This window comes from Seriola lalandi, unplaced genomic scaffold (assembly GCF_002814215.2).
Source record: "Seriola lalandi dorsalis isolate HSWRI2012SDOR001 ecotype SW California unplaced genomic scaffold, Sedor1 jcf7180002054367, whole genome shotgun sequence".
NCBI classification, from domain to species: Eukaryota; Metazoa; Chordata; class Actinopteri; order Carangiformes; family Carangidae; genus Seriola; species Seriola lalandi.
In genome coordinates this window covers 138,115-155,420 of record NW_019524920.1, presented here as the reverse complement: position 1 = coordinate 155,420, position 17,306 = coordinate 138,115, and the positions used below count along the sequence as shown (strand labels likewise).

The following is a 17,306-nucleotide window of genomic DNA, read 5'->3' as shown; positions in this document are numbered from 1 at the left end:
TGGGGGTGGGGGGGCAGTATGGCTGCTAGCCTCTTTCTTGTTGATCCTCAGGAGACCATCTGCGCTGGGGGCATTGATTAGAGTGTGTCTGGTGGGATTACATCTTTGCCGTTGCCATGCCAACTAATCAGCTGATTTTTTTTCCCCTCGCTCTGTCTGTCTCTCCGTTTCTCTCTCTCTCCTCTCTCTCCCTGGTTGTCACAGCAACGAAATACGGGAGAAGCGCAAGGTCCCCGGCAAGCGCTGAATTCAGCTAAAGGGGCGAAAAAATGTTTTTTTCCCCTTACTGTTTCTGTCTCTGTCTTCCTCCCTCTCTCTCCCTCCTTCTCTCTCCCTCTCTCTCCTTCCTCCTAATTGGCAACTCTCTCTGACCTGAAGTTCTTTTGTCTCTGGCGTAAACACACCCCTCTCTAGATTACATTTATTTTCACATTTTAGAAATAGCTGGATGGTTGAGAGGCCCAAGGACAGATGCTCTGAATGAGGGAAGCGAGCAGAGTAAATATTGGGAGCATAATAGCTCGCTCCATGCTACAAAGTCCTTGAACAAATTCCAAAACGGAGACGAAACCCTTCCAGCGTTTTTTATCAAAATCACGCCTGGCCAATAAACACTGATTTCTTTTTTGTCTGCGTCCAAATCAGCTGACGGTTGCCTGCCAGACGCTTAAAGATTAGTGAAAGAGATATCAGGCTGAGGAGAAATATAAAATAACACTAACTATGTGATCTTTGTCCAGGTTTGCACAGAGGGTCGTTTGATACTGGAGTTTGCCTTTGATGATCTGATGAGGATCAAGACGTGGCACTTTACCATCCGGCAATACCGAGAGCTCATCCCCCGCAGCATCCTGGCCATGCACGTGAGTGTGACATCATTAACACGCGACACAAAACACCCAGATCTGCCCGGTTCTTGGTGTCACTTTTTGAATCCTAACGAGGGTCTCCGCTCTCTGCCAAGACACTTTTTTGAAGCTATTCATGAGCATATGAAATTTAAACGCCAACAAAGCAGTTTGGAGGGATTTTTGCAAACCAATTTATTTGCAGACATCAAAGGCCACTGAGGATAGAAAGGGCCCTTGTCTGAAAAAAGGAGAGAGAGGAAAAAAAAAAAACAAGGTCGAATGAATAATCTGCTTAATTCCACTAAGTGTAACACATTTAGTCACTGGAGCTGTGCAGTGTAGCTAGAGCTAGCAGAAGGTTTCCTAGCAGAAGGTAACTCTATGATATAACTCTGCTGTTGGGGGAAGAAAAACACATTTTTCCATAAATAAAGGAAGGCAGATTATGAATATACTCACACTGGCCCCAGGACTATACAATTGTGCTTTTATATGTATCAAGGGCCCACGGGTTATAAAACTCTGCTAACCCCTTCTCAGACACCTCTTTGCGTAAATGTGATGGCAGTTTTACAAGTCGGTCTCATATCTGAGTAAGAGCCCAAATCACTTTTGCATAAAAGTCACAATGGCAATCTTACTAGGTCGGACCTATTAACATTTCTGTAACACTTCACACGTCTGATTTGAATGTGATGAGGAACTAAATGTGAGTCTTGTTCACTTGATTAAGATCACCTTAATAATTTTCCTGAGTATCATCTCCTGTGCTCAATTAAATAAATAGTTTGAAAAACTTTAATAGATTAATAAACTTTAATGAACTCTGAACCACTTTGAATGAACTTTGTGTTGTTAGGGAGATTCTCCTCACGTCAGAAAAGTCTATATACTCTATATTTGATTGTGAACCACAAACACATTTCTCACGTTTTTAACTAAAAGCATACAGCTCGTTAGCAAATAGAAATTTGTAACGTTCTGTCACTCTGTAGTTGTGCACTGTTGGACTTGTGCACTGGACTATGATGGACTAATAAATGATGAGATTCATGAGAAAATTTATTAGGAGATTAACTAGAAGAGAAGTGGGAGCAAGCGTCCATTGCACTCACGATGATCATTAATTAAAGCTTCAGTGACAAAATCCATCAGTGATGCAGCCCGTGAGAGACCAGAAAACATTTTTCCTCCTTATCATCATTAAATTTGTCAACTCACCGCACTTGCGCACCAGGTGCCAAATGTTGCGCAAGCACATGGCTCTTCCCTTAAATGTGCTGTCACGTCTGAAAAAAGCTGTGATGAAACTCTATGTTAAAAAAAAAAAAACTGTCTGAAGGATAAGAAGCCATTACTTTAACAGATAAACGAAGTCAGCAGTGTTATGTATTCCATGTCTGAAAGGGGTTTTGGAACGAAAATGACAACAGAACAACAATAATAAAAGTGCTCTTACATGCGTTTTTCTTCTCCACAGTGATACTCCTTCCATTTGCCTGTTAGATAAAATTACATTTTTTTCCTTTCAACATTTTCTCTTTACCCCCATGGAGCTAAAGGTGTGTAAGAGGCAGCTCTGCCTGTGTAGCCAGCTTCTTTTTTGACCAAATCTTCATATGAATTTCACTCACCAATAAATTGGCCCCTGTGGGTATTCACACTAATTCCTAGAGAGTGGGTTATTGTGAGGTATTGTGGGTCCTGGCCAGATCTTCAGTGATTTGTGTGCGAGTGTGAGTTCACTCTTTTGATCGCTGCCTGAGCTAATGAAAGCAGATACAGACACATGGGAGTCAGAATAGGAGGGTTGAAACTGCAGATACCAGCACAGATGTAGCTGTACACGGCGGTGGGCCAACTTTCTGATTTTTACTGTCACTCAGGAGGAACTGTTTGGAAAAGTTTTAGTTTTTAGAAGTTTATAAAGAACAGGCCTGTAAGCAGTAGAAGCCGTTATTGACTGACTCATTACATCAGCTTTTTGTTCTGGGATGGAAACAGTATGAACATGTACAGGAGAGCAACTTCAACAACAACTTGGAATACAAAAAAAGAAACCTTCTCAATATGAGGAAAAACGACTTTCAACTCAAAGTAAAATGTACCCAAAGTGAAATCAACCTACAAATCTACTGAATGTACTACATATGATGAGGACAAGAAGACTTTGCATTTAACAAAGTACGGGATGAATAGGATTAATTTTGTAACCAGTTGTTAGGACTGATTAAGGTAACACTTTACTTTAAGGGCCCTAATTAGTCTTTTATAAGCATTATACAAACACTTAATGGTTTACTGTGCACTATAATGTAGTTGTAAGTAGATAAAGGGACAGTTTGAAGTGGTTACTAACTACAGTGTTTATCAGCAAGTATAACTATGAAGACGTATTTGATGTTAGTACAACTGTGTTTTTTATCTGTTTATTCATCAGCATCAACTTAAAAGGTTGAGTTGTTACCAAATACATTAATAAACACTTAACAGTTGAACTACATCATAGTGTGTTTTTAACCATTTAATAGATGTTTATATGCTGCTTATAAAGGCTAAATAGGGGCACTAAAGATACAGTGATAACATGGTTATGCACTATGAAAAGCTTAGATTTCTCCACTGGCTGCTTTACATTTATCACTGTTCAAGTTTATAACAGCACTTATAAAATTGAGTAGTTCTCAATTAATGGTGAGGACTCAAACACCTGCTGTGTCCCATATCCCTGTATGTAATGTATGGACATTGGTGCTATGCTAATTTAGCTTAAAATGTTTAAGCTTCATCACAGAAGTAATCTCAGATGTTAATTCAGTTCTTGTATAAAATGTGTGATGTATAACCATCACAGCTCAGTGTTGAAGCCAGAGCCAAAGTTCTGCAGTTCCTGTAATGCCCACTAGATGCTGACTGCAGAAATTGATCTGTATTGAAGTCAGTGATCATACATTACATTTTTTCCAATAAAAAATTGTATTCTCAATAATTTTTAGTCTTTCTAAAGTGTGTTTTGATGATGATTGTGAGTCATTTCTCCATTACAGAGAAATCAAGGCGTACACAGAGGTATAATTTAGGCTGTGATTACTTGATTGACAGGTGTCTCAACTTATCACATTCAGGTTTTATTGCTCCATAATTACAACCAAGAGTCAAACTTTATCTTCAGCCCATCCCTTCAGAAACCTATTAATAATATCAGAGATTTTATTCAAGTTAAAGTAGCAAGTAAAAGTCCTGCAAAATCGTATTACTAGCAGCAATATTGTAATTAAATTATTAAAAATGAAAGTACTCATTATGGAGTACTGGTACTTCAAAATTCTACAAAAGGAGGAATTGACTTGGTCGAGGGTGAAAAAAAAATACACAAAGATAGAAGAACAAAAAGAAAATATAAACACGCTGCAGAAGCTGCACATCATTTCTAGTGATGTATCCTATGTGTCTCCCTCCCTAACATCTGGTACACCCCCCTCCCAACCACCCGCACACAAATACATACACATCCCCTGTACACACACACACACACACACACACACACACACACACACACACATAAGGTTGAGCAGTCGTGTGGAACGCAAACAGTTATGTAAATATACATTAAAATTTATGACAATAAACCATAAGACAAACAGTTACAAATAATGCAGCATGGTACAGATGCAACAGCTGTTATAGTAAACACATTAATAGTAGCAGGGAGACACGCGTGCTGTATAATGGAAGAAGAATTCACATCTTTTATTAAGTAAAAATATCAATACAACAGTGTAAAAATACTGTGTTAAAAATAAAGGTCCTGCATTTAAAATCTTACTTTAATAAAAACTTCAGGTATCAAGTGTTTGTTATATCTTATATTTTTGGATTATTATTACTGATGCATTGAGGTGGAAGCAGCTATTTTTACAGTACTGCTGTAGTTCATCATGCTGCAAGCTAATTTTAACTACATTATAGATAGCTGGGTAAATTAACCCATAACAAAGTGTGATATTTTCTAAGCTTATGATTTTTTAATGTGAAATATTTCTAACAGTAAAACGTCTCATTAAATGGCGCCTCAAATGGTGTCAAAGTACCTCTGAGTTGTATTTGAGTACAGAACCTCTGCAGATGACATTGCACCACTGCTGAGCGTCATCGCCGCTACTCTTACATTAGGTGTGATACATTCACTGTAGATGCTCACTGACATGGTCTTCACTGTTTAAACTTCACCGCCGTGCATCTGGAATTCTGAATGTGTTTTCCTGCAGTTTGTACTCCGCTGTTTGTCTGTCTTTGGCCTCTTGAAACAGAGTGTCTCTGTTGTCCCCGCGCCATATGTGCCACTATTTACTCGCATTTCTACAAATTGTTGATACAACTCTGCACCAGCGCTGTCGAGACAAATTTCTGTACAGTACGTTTAGCCTAATTCTACTTGATGAGTAAAGTAATTCAGATTCTGATCTGCCGGCTGCCAATAATGCACACTGGTTCAATTCTCCTGTCACTCATGTTGGTCTGCTGACGGTACAGAAGGACTCCCTTGCTTCCCTCTTGACTTTCTCCACACAGAGATGCGACTGGAGATAGAATTATGCATATTTCATGAGGCAGTGAATGCAAGTGTGCTCACTGCTTCTGCTCAGTCTGGGCTATGTTTTGCTCTGTCAATACCTACAGCTTTTTATAATTTGACTGCTTATTCTTGGAGCAGCAAACAGGCTTAGTGAATAATCATGTGTCCTCATGAGATTTTTTTTTTTCAATCAGATGCCATCCTATAATTTCTATCTTGGCTTTTCTTTTGGTTTCTTCTGACTTAAGATGTATTCTTTACTCCTACACATGCTGTTGAATCACACGCTTTCCATTCATTTTATATTTTAGAATCAGTTGATTCAGTGCAAATTTTTTTGAATGCATTTGAAGATGGTGGTCATTTCTTAATTTTTCTTGTAACTAATGCAACTGTCATCTGGATCTTGCTGCTCTTTAGCTATTTATGCTTCACACAAACAAAGTACAATGCATAAAATGAAAGGGTGGGTTACATATGCAGGTTTTTCACTAATTTAACACTATTAAATTGTTTTCCTCTGCAGCCCACACCATGTATATATGCACTAAACCAACATCATCAAATTCAGACAAGATATGAAATTAAGAATGTGTGGAATTTAAAATGTGATGACAAAGTAATATTGATTAATTAACTTACAGTTTGACAATTGCGTGAAATGAGGGAAAGAAATTCTTCCATTCAGACTGATAGCAAATTCAATAACTATGTTAAGTAGTTGCATTTATGACTTGAGGGTGTGAATGTGTCAATTGTGCAAATTCGATGAACGCCAATTAGCCTAATTGTCCACAGATAATTTGTTTAGTTGTAGTCAGTTGAATGCAAACATAACAAGATATAAATGTGTCATACATGTATATACATATATACATATTTACACACACATATATCTATATATATATAGATATATGTGTGTTTTTGTGTGTGTGTGTGTGTGTGTGTAACATTTTATTCATTTTTATGTCTCTGCTGCTGACTTTAGGCACAAGACCCTCAGGTGCTGGAACAACTGTCCAAAAACATCACTCGCATGGGTTTGACCAACTTCACCCTCAACTACCTCAGGGTAAGGAGTCTGTGTGTGTGTGTGTCTGTGTGTGTGTGTGTGTGTGAGTGTGTGTGTGTGTGAGTGTGTGTGTGTGTGTGTGTGTGTGTGTGTGTGTGTGTGTGTGCGCACGCACGTACGGATGTGTGTGTATGTGTGTAGGCGTGCAATGTCTATGACTGTCATTCTGCTTTTGTTTTTGTTCTCATCTCCTCACACTTAATGCACACGAAGGACCAATTCTTGTCCATTTTTAAACATAGTAATTCATGTTACTCATGTTTCTAACTAAATCTCTTCTGCTTGTGTGTCTAGACGGCATAAAGTTGTTTTTATTATGTAGAATATTATTTTTTTTGTCATAGTTAATATGCTCCTTGCAATGAATTTGTAATGTTTTAAGCAACATTTTAAATTTACAGGTATATTCAGTGTTTGAATATTCAAGTTTTCCTTGAGTTTCGTTTTCAGATATGTTTTAATACTTTCTCATACTCGCTCTTTAGTTTATTTAAGGTCGTATCGTAACTCTTTTTCTCCGTCTTACAGGAATTGAAAGCCAATGCTGTTATTTATGTGCAGAACACGTTTTTATGAGTCTTGAGCGTTTGAAACCTGAGTGTATAATTTCAAAAGTGCATGGCATCAAAACAAAAAATAAGCACTTATTTCTTCTTTACTCTCTGCATATACATGTTTTTCTACCTGACCGCAGCAATATAATTTACGGAAATAGGAAGTATAAGCCGGCTGAATACATTAGTGATTATTTCACAGGGTTTTATTTGTTTTTTTCGACGCCACAGTTGACTGACAGCTACGCTTTCCAAATGGGAGAACAAGAGCGAGCAGGAGAGAGACGGGGAGAGAGAAGAATTAATTGGATACAGAAAATTAGCATAACATTAATGAACGCTCCCTGTTGAGACTCATAATTGTGAAATGGCGCGCGAATCGGGGAACGGCACCTCCGCTGCTTATAATAACTGAGTGAAGAAAGACACACAGAGAGTGGGAGAGAGGGAGAGAGGGAGGGAGAGAGGGAGCAGGGTGGCTGTTTTTGTTTTCCTATAACAATGATTTTCTATGCAGAAAGCAACTGTAATAGTGCTGCAAGAGAAAACACATAATTCAAGTATCTGTAATTACACACTAAAGATTTAGCTTATGTTCATGCTTTTATTTTAGTGATTCAGATGGTCAGTACTCAGCAAAATAAAACAATGAAACAGGGATCATGCCTTGTTTTCTGTTTGCTGACAGCATGCATTTTATGGAAGAGGTTTAGTTGTTTATGTCTGAACAGTCCCAGCGTCGCCTTTGAAGAGTTTGTCGAAATTATTTGCACTGCCTCAGTGGTCTAAACCTGAAATATTTCCCATAAATCCTCACGTCTCTGGTAAATTAGGATTGGCCAGCTTTCCCAGAGCACAATGTGGTTTTATTTTAAATGCCACAAAATACTCATCTTAATGAGGGATTTAACCTTGTTCTGAAGTTTCTTTTCATTTCACTAATAATGAAAACATCATAAACTAGTAGAAGCGTTAGTTAGTTTATTGTTAGATAGTTTTGCCAGATTGGAAGCTTTATGGAATAAGATGGAAGAATTGAGGTGGTTTATGGCCATTATTGCTTTTGATCATTAATATGAAGCAGCGTGTTTGATTAAACTGCTCACAGTTCAGTTAACAAGTGTGATTTTCCTTTTAGCAGTGTCATTTGGAAACTATTTTGAGGCTTAAAGACATAAAACTATACTACTTCACAAGAGCAAAGCAAAGATCACAAGAAAGTCTGAAATCATATGTACTTTCTGCAGGAGAATTTTCTTATTTCCTACCCCAATAATCATCTTGCTGCCCCTTCTGGAGATCCCAATCCCCAGTTTTGGGAACAACTGCTGTGAAGTCACTGTTATTCAGCATGTCCCACAATTTGCAAATTATATTTTCCTCTACTGTTATCATAGGGTGTCAAGGTAAAATACACCCTTTCCTCACATTAAACTGGCAGTAATGTTTCTCTGGAAAAGGCCTTTCCCAGCGTTTATCAGTTCTTCCAAAAGAGAGTGACAGTTTCCTGGCTAAGGGGTTACAACCGGCCTTTCTTTCACTCTCACAAACACACACACACTCTTTTTTTTTTTCATTTTTTTTTTTTTTCAGTTGGAGTATTTAAGCCTTTCCATGTATTGGAGCTGCCGGCTTCCTACTATTCAGCCTGAAAATAGCCCTTGTTTTCAGGCTGAGAGCCAGGGCTTGTTGGCTGAGCTGGGGAGGGATATTACTGTGTCAGGAGGGAACTATCAGAGGAGAACACGGGATTAGTCTGTTACAGGGATGTTCACTTTACCTCCAGCTGCATGGCATCAAAACACTGCCGTCCTAACAGAGGGAATACAGGCAGACATTACTATATTTATGTAGGGTAATTTGGCGTAAGCAGCTGAACCTATGGTTGTTAGCAAAACTACTTAAAAACCCCCGGACTGGTGAACATCCCTGGTTTGAATATCCATAATGCTAAAACATTTTTTTGCAGGGATTCTAGGTGTTATGAGGTGATGAGCATGCTGATTAGACCTGACATCAGAAACGTAGAGGTGCTGAGTTGCTGAAGGTCACATGAGATCATTTGAGCATGCAGTGAATGATTAACAGTCTCCTTTCTCGCAGTAACGACTGTCAAAGTGCCCTTGAGCAAGTTAACAGTTTTGACCTTACAGCACGCTCTGTAACTACAATGACTGCTTGCCTGGTTAGCCGTACCATAGCGATGTTGCTACAACGGCCAAGACCTCAATCTTGCATCAGATGACATTTACTGTACGAGCTTCTAATATGTTCTTTTGTGTGGAAGAATAACGTGTAAACAACATGTTTCTTGGAACAAGATTCTCCTCCAAAGAAACAGCATCAGGTCAGATGTTTACATTCAAGTAACAAAGCCCTGTTTGAGGCTGAACTGTCGGGATCAGGACTCTTGTTTAATGGGAGCAAAGGAGGAAATGTTGTGACGTAAGGCTGCAACTAACGAATCATTTCATTATCGATTTTTCTGCCAATTCATTTTTCGAATATTTGATTAATCGTTTATTTTATAAAATGCCAGAATAAAGTGAAAACTGCTTGTTATAATTTCCCACAGACCATAGTGACGTCTTCAAATGTCACTTTTGTCATTTTCACCCAACAGTCCACAATCCAGAGATATTCAGTTCACTATCACGTGACAAAGAAAAGCAACAATTCTCACACTTGAGAAACTGATTCTCCTGGGTCGATTTTTAAGTCCAGAAACTGATTTAAGTACAAAATGACCATTAGTGAAATCTGATCCAGGTTCTAGTCTGAACGACGCGTCAGAGGAACATCTGTTTCTCTTTGTATGACACAAGTTCTTACAAGTGATGTGCTCTGTAGAAGCAACAACAATAATATCCCACCTGATATGCATTTATGGCTGTCAGGGGATCAACAAGTTCTCGTACTTAAACAACAAACAAAAAAGGTTGTTTTTCTCATGTGGAGTCTCACTTCGTAGGACAAAGATGCACCACAGTACTCGGAAGCTTGTGGTCTTGGTCAAGGTTAAAAAAAAAAAAGGATTGTTGTCATCATTAAATGAAGCCAATAAGTGACTCCTACACACATCACCTCCACCCTGTGACTTTTTGCAAATGAGGAGAGCAGTTTCTTCACTGAACATATGAAAGCTTCTTACCGGCCAACAACAAAAAGAAGACGCTGAAGACCTGCTCTGCAGTAGTTTTATTCACTTTTTCAAGTTCTCATGCGTTTTATATTTTTTATTTTGCATTTGTAAGTAGACCGTAGAGATGTGACACAACACGGTGGAGGGGAGAGGAGGGGAGTGGCATGTAGAAGGCTCCGACTGGGGATGATGTAGTCATAGTGAATGGTATGCATATTAAACCGCTAGGCCACCATGATGCCGGTTCTTCATAGTTTTGGAATTGGCTTTAAAATAACATTAATAGTTATTCATTGTCACAAAACTGGACGTTGCTGAAAAAGAGTGTAAAGGTCAAGTTTTTCTCAAGCTAGAGGAACGTTTGGGAAGAGCAACGGAACTGCATCCAGTCTGAGGATATGAACAGGGCCGGTTGCCTGGAGTTTGATCCCAATGTTGTGTTGTGATTGGTCCACCAATGTCGACGTCCCAGTGCCTGTCCAATCCCTGTCCTCTGACTGTACTGACAAGCATCTGGATGGTTGCCGCTGTCGAAGAAGGCGGGCTGTCCGGCTTGTAATGTTATCCAGATGTTATCTGGATAAGCTAAGCCTGATGTATTAAAGATGACAGGCTGACCCCTGGTTCCTCTCACTGCAGATCACCAGAGATTTACAGTTTTCTCCAGACTGAATATTGTACTTAAGGTCTTTTAACTGGAGAATATTGTTGGAGAGCAGTGTGGGAATGAGGGACTGTTCTGTGTGTTCGCTGTGTTTAAAGAGAGAATAGCCAGACAAATGTGTGCGTCCAAGTGTGTGTGCATGAATATGTGTGTCATTCACATTTTGGTGAGAGTTGTAAACAGCTCAACAAAAGCTGCTCATATTAAAATGTATCATCCTGCCCATCTCTCGCTCTCTCTATCCGTCTTCTGCTCCTTCTTCCCGAAGCACTTGACAATAAACCTGTTTTTTAAAGGTACTTTATTAATGGTGTCTATAAAAAACTAGATTTACTGCACAATTAATCACTCAAAGTCAGTCTGTGGCGATTAATTAAGCAACAAACTGTTTTTATGGCCGTTGTTTTCTGTTTTCTGTGCTCATCAAAAGTTAAATGAATCGTCTTTAAACTGAACGTGTGGTTTGTCCTGTTGTGTCTGCAGTTGTGTGTCATCCTGGAGCCCATGCAGGAGCTCATGTCAAGGCACAAGACTTACAACCTCAGCCCCCGGGACTGTCTCAAGACATGCCTATTCCAAAAATGGCAGAGAATGGTCGCTCCACCAGGTAACTATCTACTGCTGAAACTCACATCTTTACTGTCTAATTAAAGCTGCTCAAAGAGGCAGATCTGGAAAACGTGTCTGGAACACGAACCTGGAAAAATGTGAAAAAGAGCTTTTCTGGTTTCCTTTCAGCAAAGATTTTCAGATACTAACTTCACATAAACCTGCTTCTCTGAACAGCCCAGAGACAATAAGAATAAAATGAAATACAGATTGTATAAGTGACAACAACAGAAATATTTACATTTACATCCGGTAGTTGGTGTTAATCATTTCTCCTCCCAGAAATTTAAGTTGCTTCCTTTCAAACGCAGCTTTTAATTCTGTGGCGTCACTCACTCTGTAGAAACAGGAATATTTTTCTCAGACTATGTTTTTATTGCATCATTTATGTTTCCAAATTTGCCATTATATGTCTTAATTCCTTAAATCTGTTTTGCCTGTCAGGTATGTGAAATTAATCAGAATTCAGGGTTGCCTCTCGAATCCCAACCTTGCCAATCTTAACAGGCCTCTCAGCTTTCTATGATTGATGTTTTAAGGGCGGTTTCTGAAAAATACCAGGCTTAAATTGGCTGTGTGGTCTTAAGCTGGAGAGAAAGAGTAAGCTCAGTTTTTTTGGACACATCGGAGTGGCTGCAAATTACTGCAATGCTTAGCGAGCCGTGACGAGATGTCTTTAAAAACCAACACCAGTCAAAAAGCCTTTGACTCAGACCTGTGTAACTTTAATTAAGAGTGCCGGGTGTAATCAAACTAGTAGATCCAGCTCCCCGGCCAGCAGCTCCCCAGCGTCAACGACGTTCTTCAAAGAAAAGAAAAAAACAGAGGGAAAAAAACATGGAAAGCGTTTTATGAATATAAAGTCTGGGGGGGGGGGGGACTCTTGTATTGATGGTTAATTTTGCACATGGAAAGAGAACACAGCTTAAATATGAAATCCTTTATGGGCGATGCAGTTTTATAACATATCCAGCTTTAAGTGTGGAGTAGTCAGATTTAATATGCAGCAGTATTGTGCTGGAGTGCTTGTTTTGTGTCCCTAAGTTATACTCAGTTGCTTAATGGTATTGTTGCATTACATTAAATGTCCTTTAAGCCAGGCCTCTTCAGTTTGTTCCACCAGTTAAGAAGAGAGTTTTTCAGGGTCATGTCATCTGCCTATATTTTGACATGCAGTTTGCCTGATCTTTGCTGCAATTGCAGCTTTCCTCATTGGTAGCGTGTTATTCCCCTTTTTCCTGCAATTCTTCTCCAGCTTGGAAACTGGTTGGGATTCAGCCAGGAAGGAAGCCACAGGCGCATTTATGCTCTGATAAGTCCTTTTGGTGGAAATGGAAGTAATTTTAGTGCGTCACCGGTTCAGCATCGAAGGAAACCGGTTGGATAACAGAAATGATTGTCTCTGACAATAGGCCCGCTTTTTTTTTTTTTTTTTTTTTTTTGCTCACACGTCTGTCAAAGTCAGGAATCAAAAGAGGAAAGATGCTGATGAAAAAGCCCCTTATTGTTTTGGCTCTGATTTATAGTTTCAGTTTTGTTTGTATCATGAGTCGCTGGTTGTTCTAACTGAATATGAAAGCATCTCCCTTGGTGTGATTAGTAAGAACCTCGAAAAATGTATTTCATTTTCAGACATCTGTTTGAAGATCACAGCAGTGTTTTCTTGTCTCTCTTGAGATTAAAAGGCATAATGTTTTCTAACAAATGTTGGCAGGATTTGCAAAATCATGTATTCATAAATTATGCACTACATAAATTGCTTCATAGATACTAGAAACTCCAAGATCTCTATTAACCTGTGTCATCACTTTATATGTTTTTAATAATAATGATTTCACATGTGGTTTAATTGCACCTTTAGGAATTATGTGTAGCTCATAATTGGAAAAACATCTTTCGTTGAAGCACAAGTTTCCCAGTGGTGTTGAATAGCATCTGTATGGCACTGAATGTACAATTATTTCTCTACCTTTTCTCTGTTGTCATCGCCTGAACAAAATTAAACTGATTTTGGCTCCGGTTTCAGCTGGACACCCACAGAACTTCAAAACGGAAATATTTCCCACAAATCACAAAAAAGGTATCTTCTCTCTTACATTGTTAACTGTCTGTAGTCTTATGTGGAAGCAGCGTTGTAGTGCTCGCCGGAATGCCATGAAATACATTTTTGTGTGCAGGTTTATCATGGATGCTCAACCGCATGTTAACAAATGGAACTAACACCTGTAATGAATAACAAATACAGGTTTCATATGCAAGTTTCATGCATGTAGAAGCAGGTTTCTCCAGCTCTGCCTATAACAAAATGATTAGAACAATAACATGGTCATGCTCAGCAAATCACATCCATAGAAATGCAACAAATGTGCAAGAATGGACGCAGTGTAAAAGCGTGTTCAGTAATACAAACATGAATGTGCTTTCTGCCTCAGCAGAGCAGTTTTAATCTGGCTCATGCTATTGAGGAACATGGCAATTGGTGCAGCGCTGAAATCATTAGCAAATTTACATTACGTTGAACATCAGGGTCCATTGTTGAGCATTTATGCAAATGAACAGGGGTTCTTTCTTACTAGTGCATGTCTTGGGAGATGTTAACACTCGTGTGGTTTCACCTCTGAAGAAAACAAAGCATGGATCACTGTAGACTAGTCGCTCTTGTTTGTGTTACGTGTCTTTGTGTTTGTGTGTGTGTGCGCTCTCTCTCTCTCTGTCTAATGTGGGCTTTGGATATAAGTTTGTTTGCGCACCTTTGTGTCTCTACTTCTGAATTTGCCTGTCCGAGCCTTTACTGTATGACCTCAAACACACACACACACACACACACACAAATGCTCACTCCACACTGCACACAGCCCTACACCTTGTCTCCGTCTGTATGCATTATGTTCTTGGCATGGCCTCTGTTTCTCTTTGCTGGTCGCGCCAAAGCTGAGCCTGCCCGACAGACAACCACGAAGAGGAGGAAACGGAAGAACTCAGCCAGCAGCGCCAACAGCAGCGTGGGCACCACTGCCAGCAAGAAACGCAGCCCCGCCACCAACTTCAGCCTCTCCAGTCAGGTACCTGTAAGCATCAGCTCCACTCGGTTTGCCTCCTCTTTTACTTTTTTCTATATCTCCACGTGCATGTTTGCAGGGTTACACAAAGGCACAAGAAATTCCTAATGGTATTGCAGCTATTAGGTTTAATTTATTTGCACAAATGAGAGAAAAACACCAGGAGGAGATGGTAGAAAAGAAACTGAAACCTGTGCAGTGAGACAAAGAAGCCCCGAGGGACTTAAATGAAAACATCTCGCCCCAAAAGGCAAAGCGAGAACTCATCAAATATCATAAGGAGTGACACAAATGACATTAAAAATCATCAAAGCAAAAAATAGTACAAGAACAGTTACATTTATAAATAACAAGTAAAGAAGGTGAATAGAAGTGTTCCTTTTGCTGCTTTGCTGCAGATTGTGTCAAATCACTTTTACTGCCGATTTGTAGTTACTTCCTTAATTTTCTCCCAGTGTTTCTCGGAGTGCCCTGCATGTTCTTCAGAATATGTATGTTTAAAAAGACCCAGCTGACCCTGTTGCTCAACCAAGTGGCCATAGCCTGGAGGGTTTAAAAAAAAAAAAGAAGAAAAAAAAAGGTTTGAATCTCTGGACCAAATGGGAAAATGTGGGAGGGAAAAGTGACACTCTGCCCTCTCTCAGCCACCGCACTCGAACTGCCCTTGAGCAAGGCACTGAACTCACAACTGCCCACGGGCCTGGTAGCTTGTACTCAGCAGCACTGCGCATCTAGAACTGTACGAATGTGAAGCAGGGCGCTGCTCTGAAAGAGCACCTCTGATTAAAAGTAAAGAAATCAAATAAAAACTCGAGCACTGTATGAAGTTCATATACAGTCACCAACTCACCATGCCCTGTACTGCTGTAGTATTAGTGACAGTACTAGTCTTCCACAAATTAATTAAGTGAACAATTGACTACCTTATATCATCAGCAGACTATGTGACTAACTAATATCTATGATTTAACAAACTAATAACCAATAATAATATAAACAACAACATTGATAAGTTATTTTCTATCCATCCATTAGCTACACCTCCTATCCAATCCCAGCTGACATTGGGCCGGAGGCGGGGCACATCCTGGACAGGTCGCCAGCCCATCACAGTCTGACACATAGAGACAAACAATCATTCACTCACATTCACCGTCGCCAGTTAACCTGCATGTCTTTGGACTGTGGGGGGGGGGGGGGGGGGGGGGATTCGAACCCACAACCTCCTTGCTTTGAAGTCACCGCATCCCCGTGGCAATAATATTCTATCTGGAATCTATCTATCTATCTATCTATCTATCAGTCTGTGTACTGTGTGCCAGGGTATGAATGTCTGATTTTGCTACATGACTCCATAACAGGCCACTTGACACAGTTAGGGGTTAAACAGCCTCTTAAACAGCTGAGTATTACACCACATGCCTGGCACTCCCCTCGAGGACTCGATGCTGTGGCGCTGTGTCGTCTGCAGGGAGTCGAGTTTTATTCCATACACTCATTATACACGTGTTGTATTATATTTACACTACTGCATCCAATTTACTATTCTGTACCCATGCCAGTGCAGCACTCTGGTGTTTTTGAACACATCATTCCAGTACAGCTAAAAGTCCATTGATACCGAACATAACCGGGATTTGTTGACGTTAAAGTGTTGCTGCTTGGCATTAATGTGTGTTCATCTTCTACACAGGACTAATTCTTCTTAATGGGATATTTGAGGGTGCTAATGCTTTTCTATACTCATTGTGTTTAGTATAGAAACCCTGTCTCCCAGAAGTTATGTGTGTGTACTGCTAATTTGTCTTCCCTGTTACATTTTGAAAGAAGTGTAGAAAGTGGAGACCTGTATAGAGAGTGCAGAATATCAGCAGTCTTATGCTTTAAAGTTGTCTCTCAGAAATAAACACATGTAACTAGCATGTCTTTTGACTTTTCCAGTATATAACCAAGACAACAGTCTGTCCCTGACTCTAACCAAGTACTTGTAAGTTTCTAAATATAACAATAAACAAACGTTTTGCCATGCGTCAGTTGCTACAAGCAGATATAATATTGCAAGAGTGTAATAACCAATAAAATACATAGTTAGTGAACATCTTTTGTGACCGAGCAAAGATTCACGTTGATTCCTCCGCAGTAATATTCACTGACAATATATAATGCAGGAGGTATTTTGTTTCTTTCTAAACATGTTTATTGTTGCAGATTGGTAATATATAAGGAGTATATAGATATAATTTCTAGGGGACACAGTGGAGTATATGGACACTGTAGTTCTTTAAAAGAGTCTCCCATTTGGATGTTTAATTTTGTTACTGGATGAACTTGTTTCTCCAGTTTCCCACCAGGTAGGGGTTGTTCATCTGCTTGTTACTTGTAGCTGGAAAACATAATTTTCCTGGTATTTTTGACAGTATTTCTAAATAAGGAACGCACTCTTTCTCCCACCTACACACACACACACACACACACACACATATACTGTACTGTCCCTCTATTTTCTGTCCCGTGGTTAGCTGTCTCGTCATCTTGGGAGATTTGTTGCCCTCACTCTCTTCTTTTACCTCCTCCTCTCCATCTCACACATACATAATGTACATATCACACACACACACACTTGCATATACACAGCGTGTGCAATTGTTTTCTCTCTAGAAGGCAGTTTGGCTCTGTTCCAGCTCTCATTATCACCGATATCTGTATACACCCTCCACCCCCAGCCCTCCTTCACATGCACACACTCTACTCTATCACGCCCCCCCCACCCCCCCTCCCC

At 39.7% G+C, this 17,306-nt stretch overlaps 1 protein-coding gene across 4 annotated transcripts in view; it reads left to right on the top strand.

Annotated features, from left to right (window-relative positions):
• ldb2a (LIM domain binding 2a) overlaps positions 1-17,306 on the top strand; it is a 90,818-nt gene that overhangs the window by 67,250 nt on the left and 6,262 nt on the right. Inside the window, exons 4-8 of one of the 4 annotated variants that reach the window (XM_023408549.2) lie at positions 741-863; positions 6,416-6,499; positions 11,343-11,466; positions 13,495-13,548; positions 14,400-14,530. In XM_023408549.2, the coding sequence (XP_023264317.1) occupies positions 741-863; positions 6,416-6,499; positions 11,343-11,466; positions 13,495-13,548; positions 14,400-14,530 (516 nt within the window). Of the gene's footprint in view, positions 1-740; positions 864-6,415; positions 6,500-11,342; positions 11,467-13,494; positions 13,551-14,389; positions 14,537-17,306 lie in introns of all 4 variants that reach the window. The other 3 variants (XM_023408548.2, XM_087174601.1, XM_087174600.1) reach the window with 3 other exon arrangements.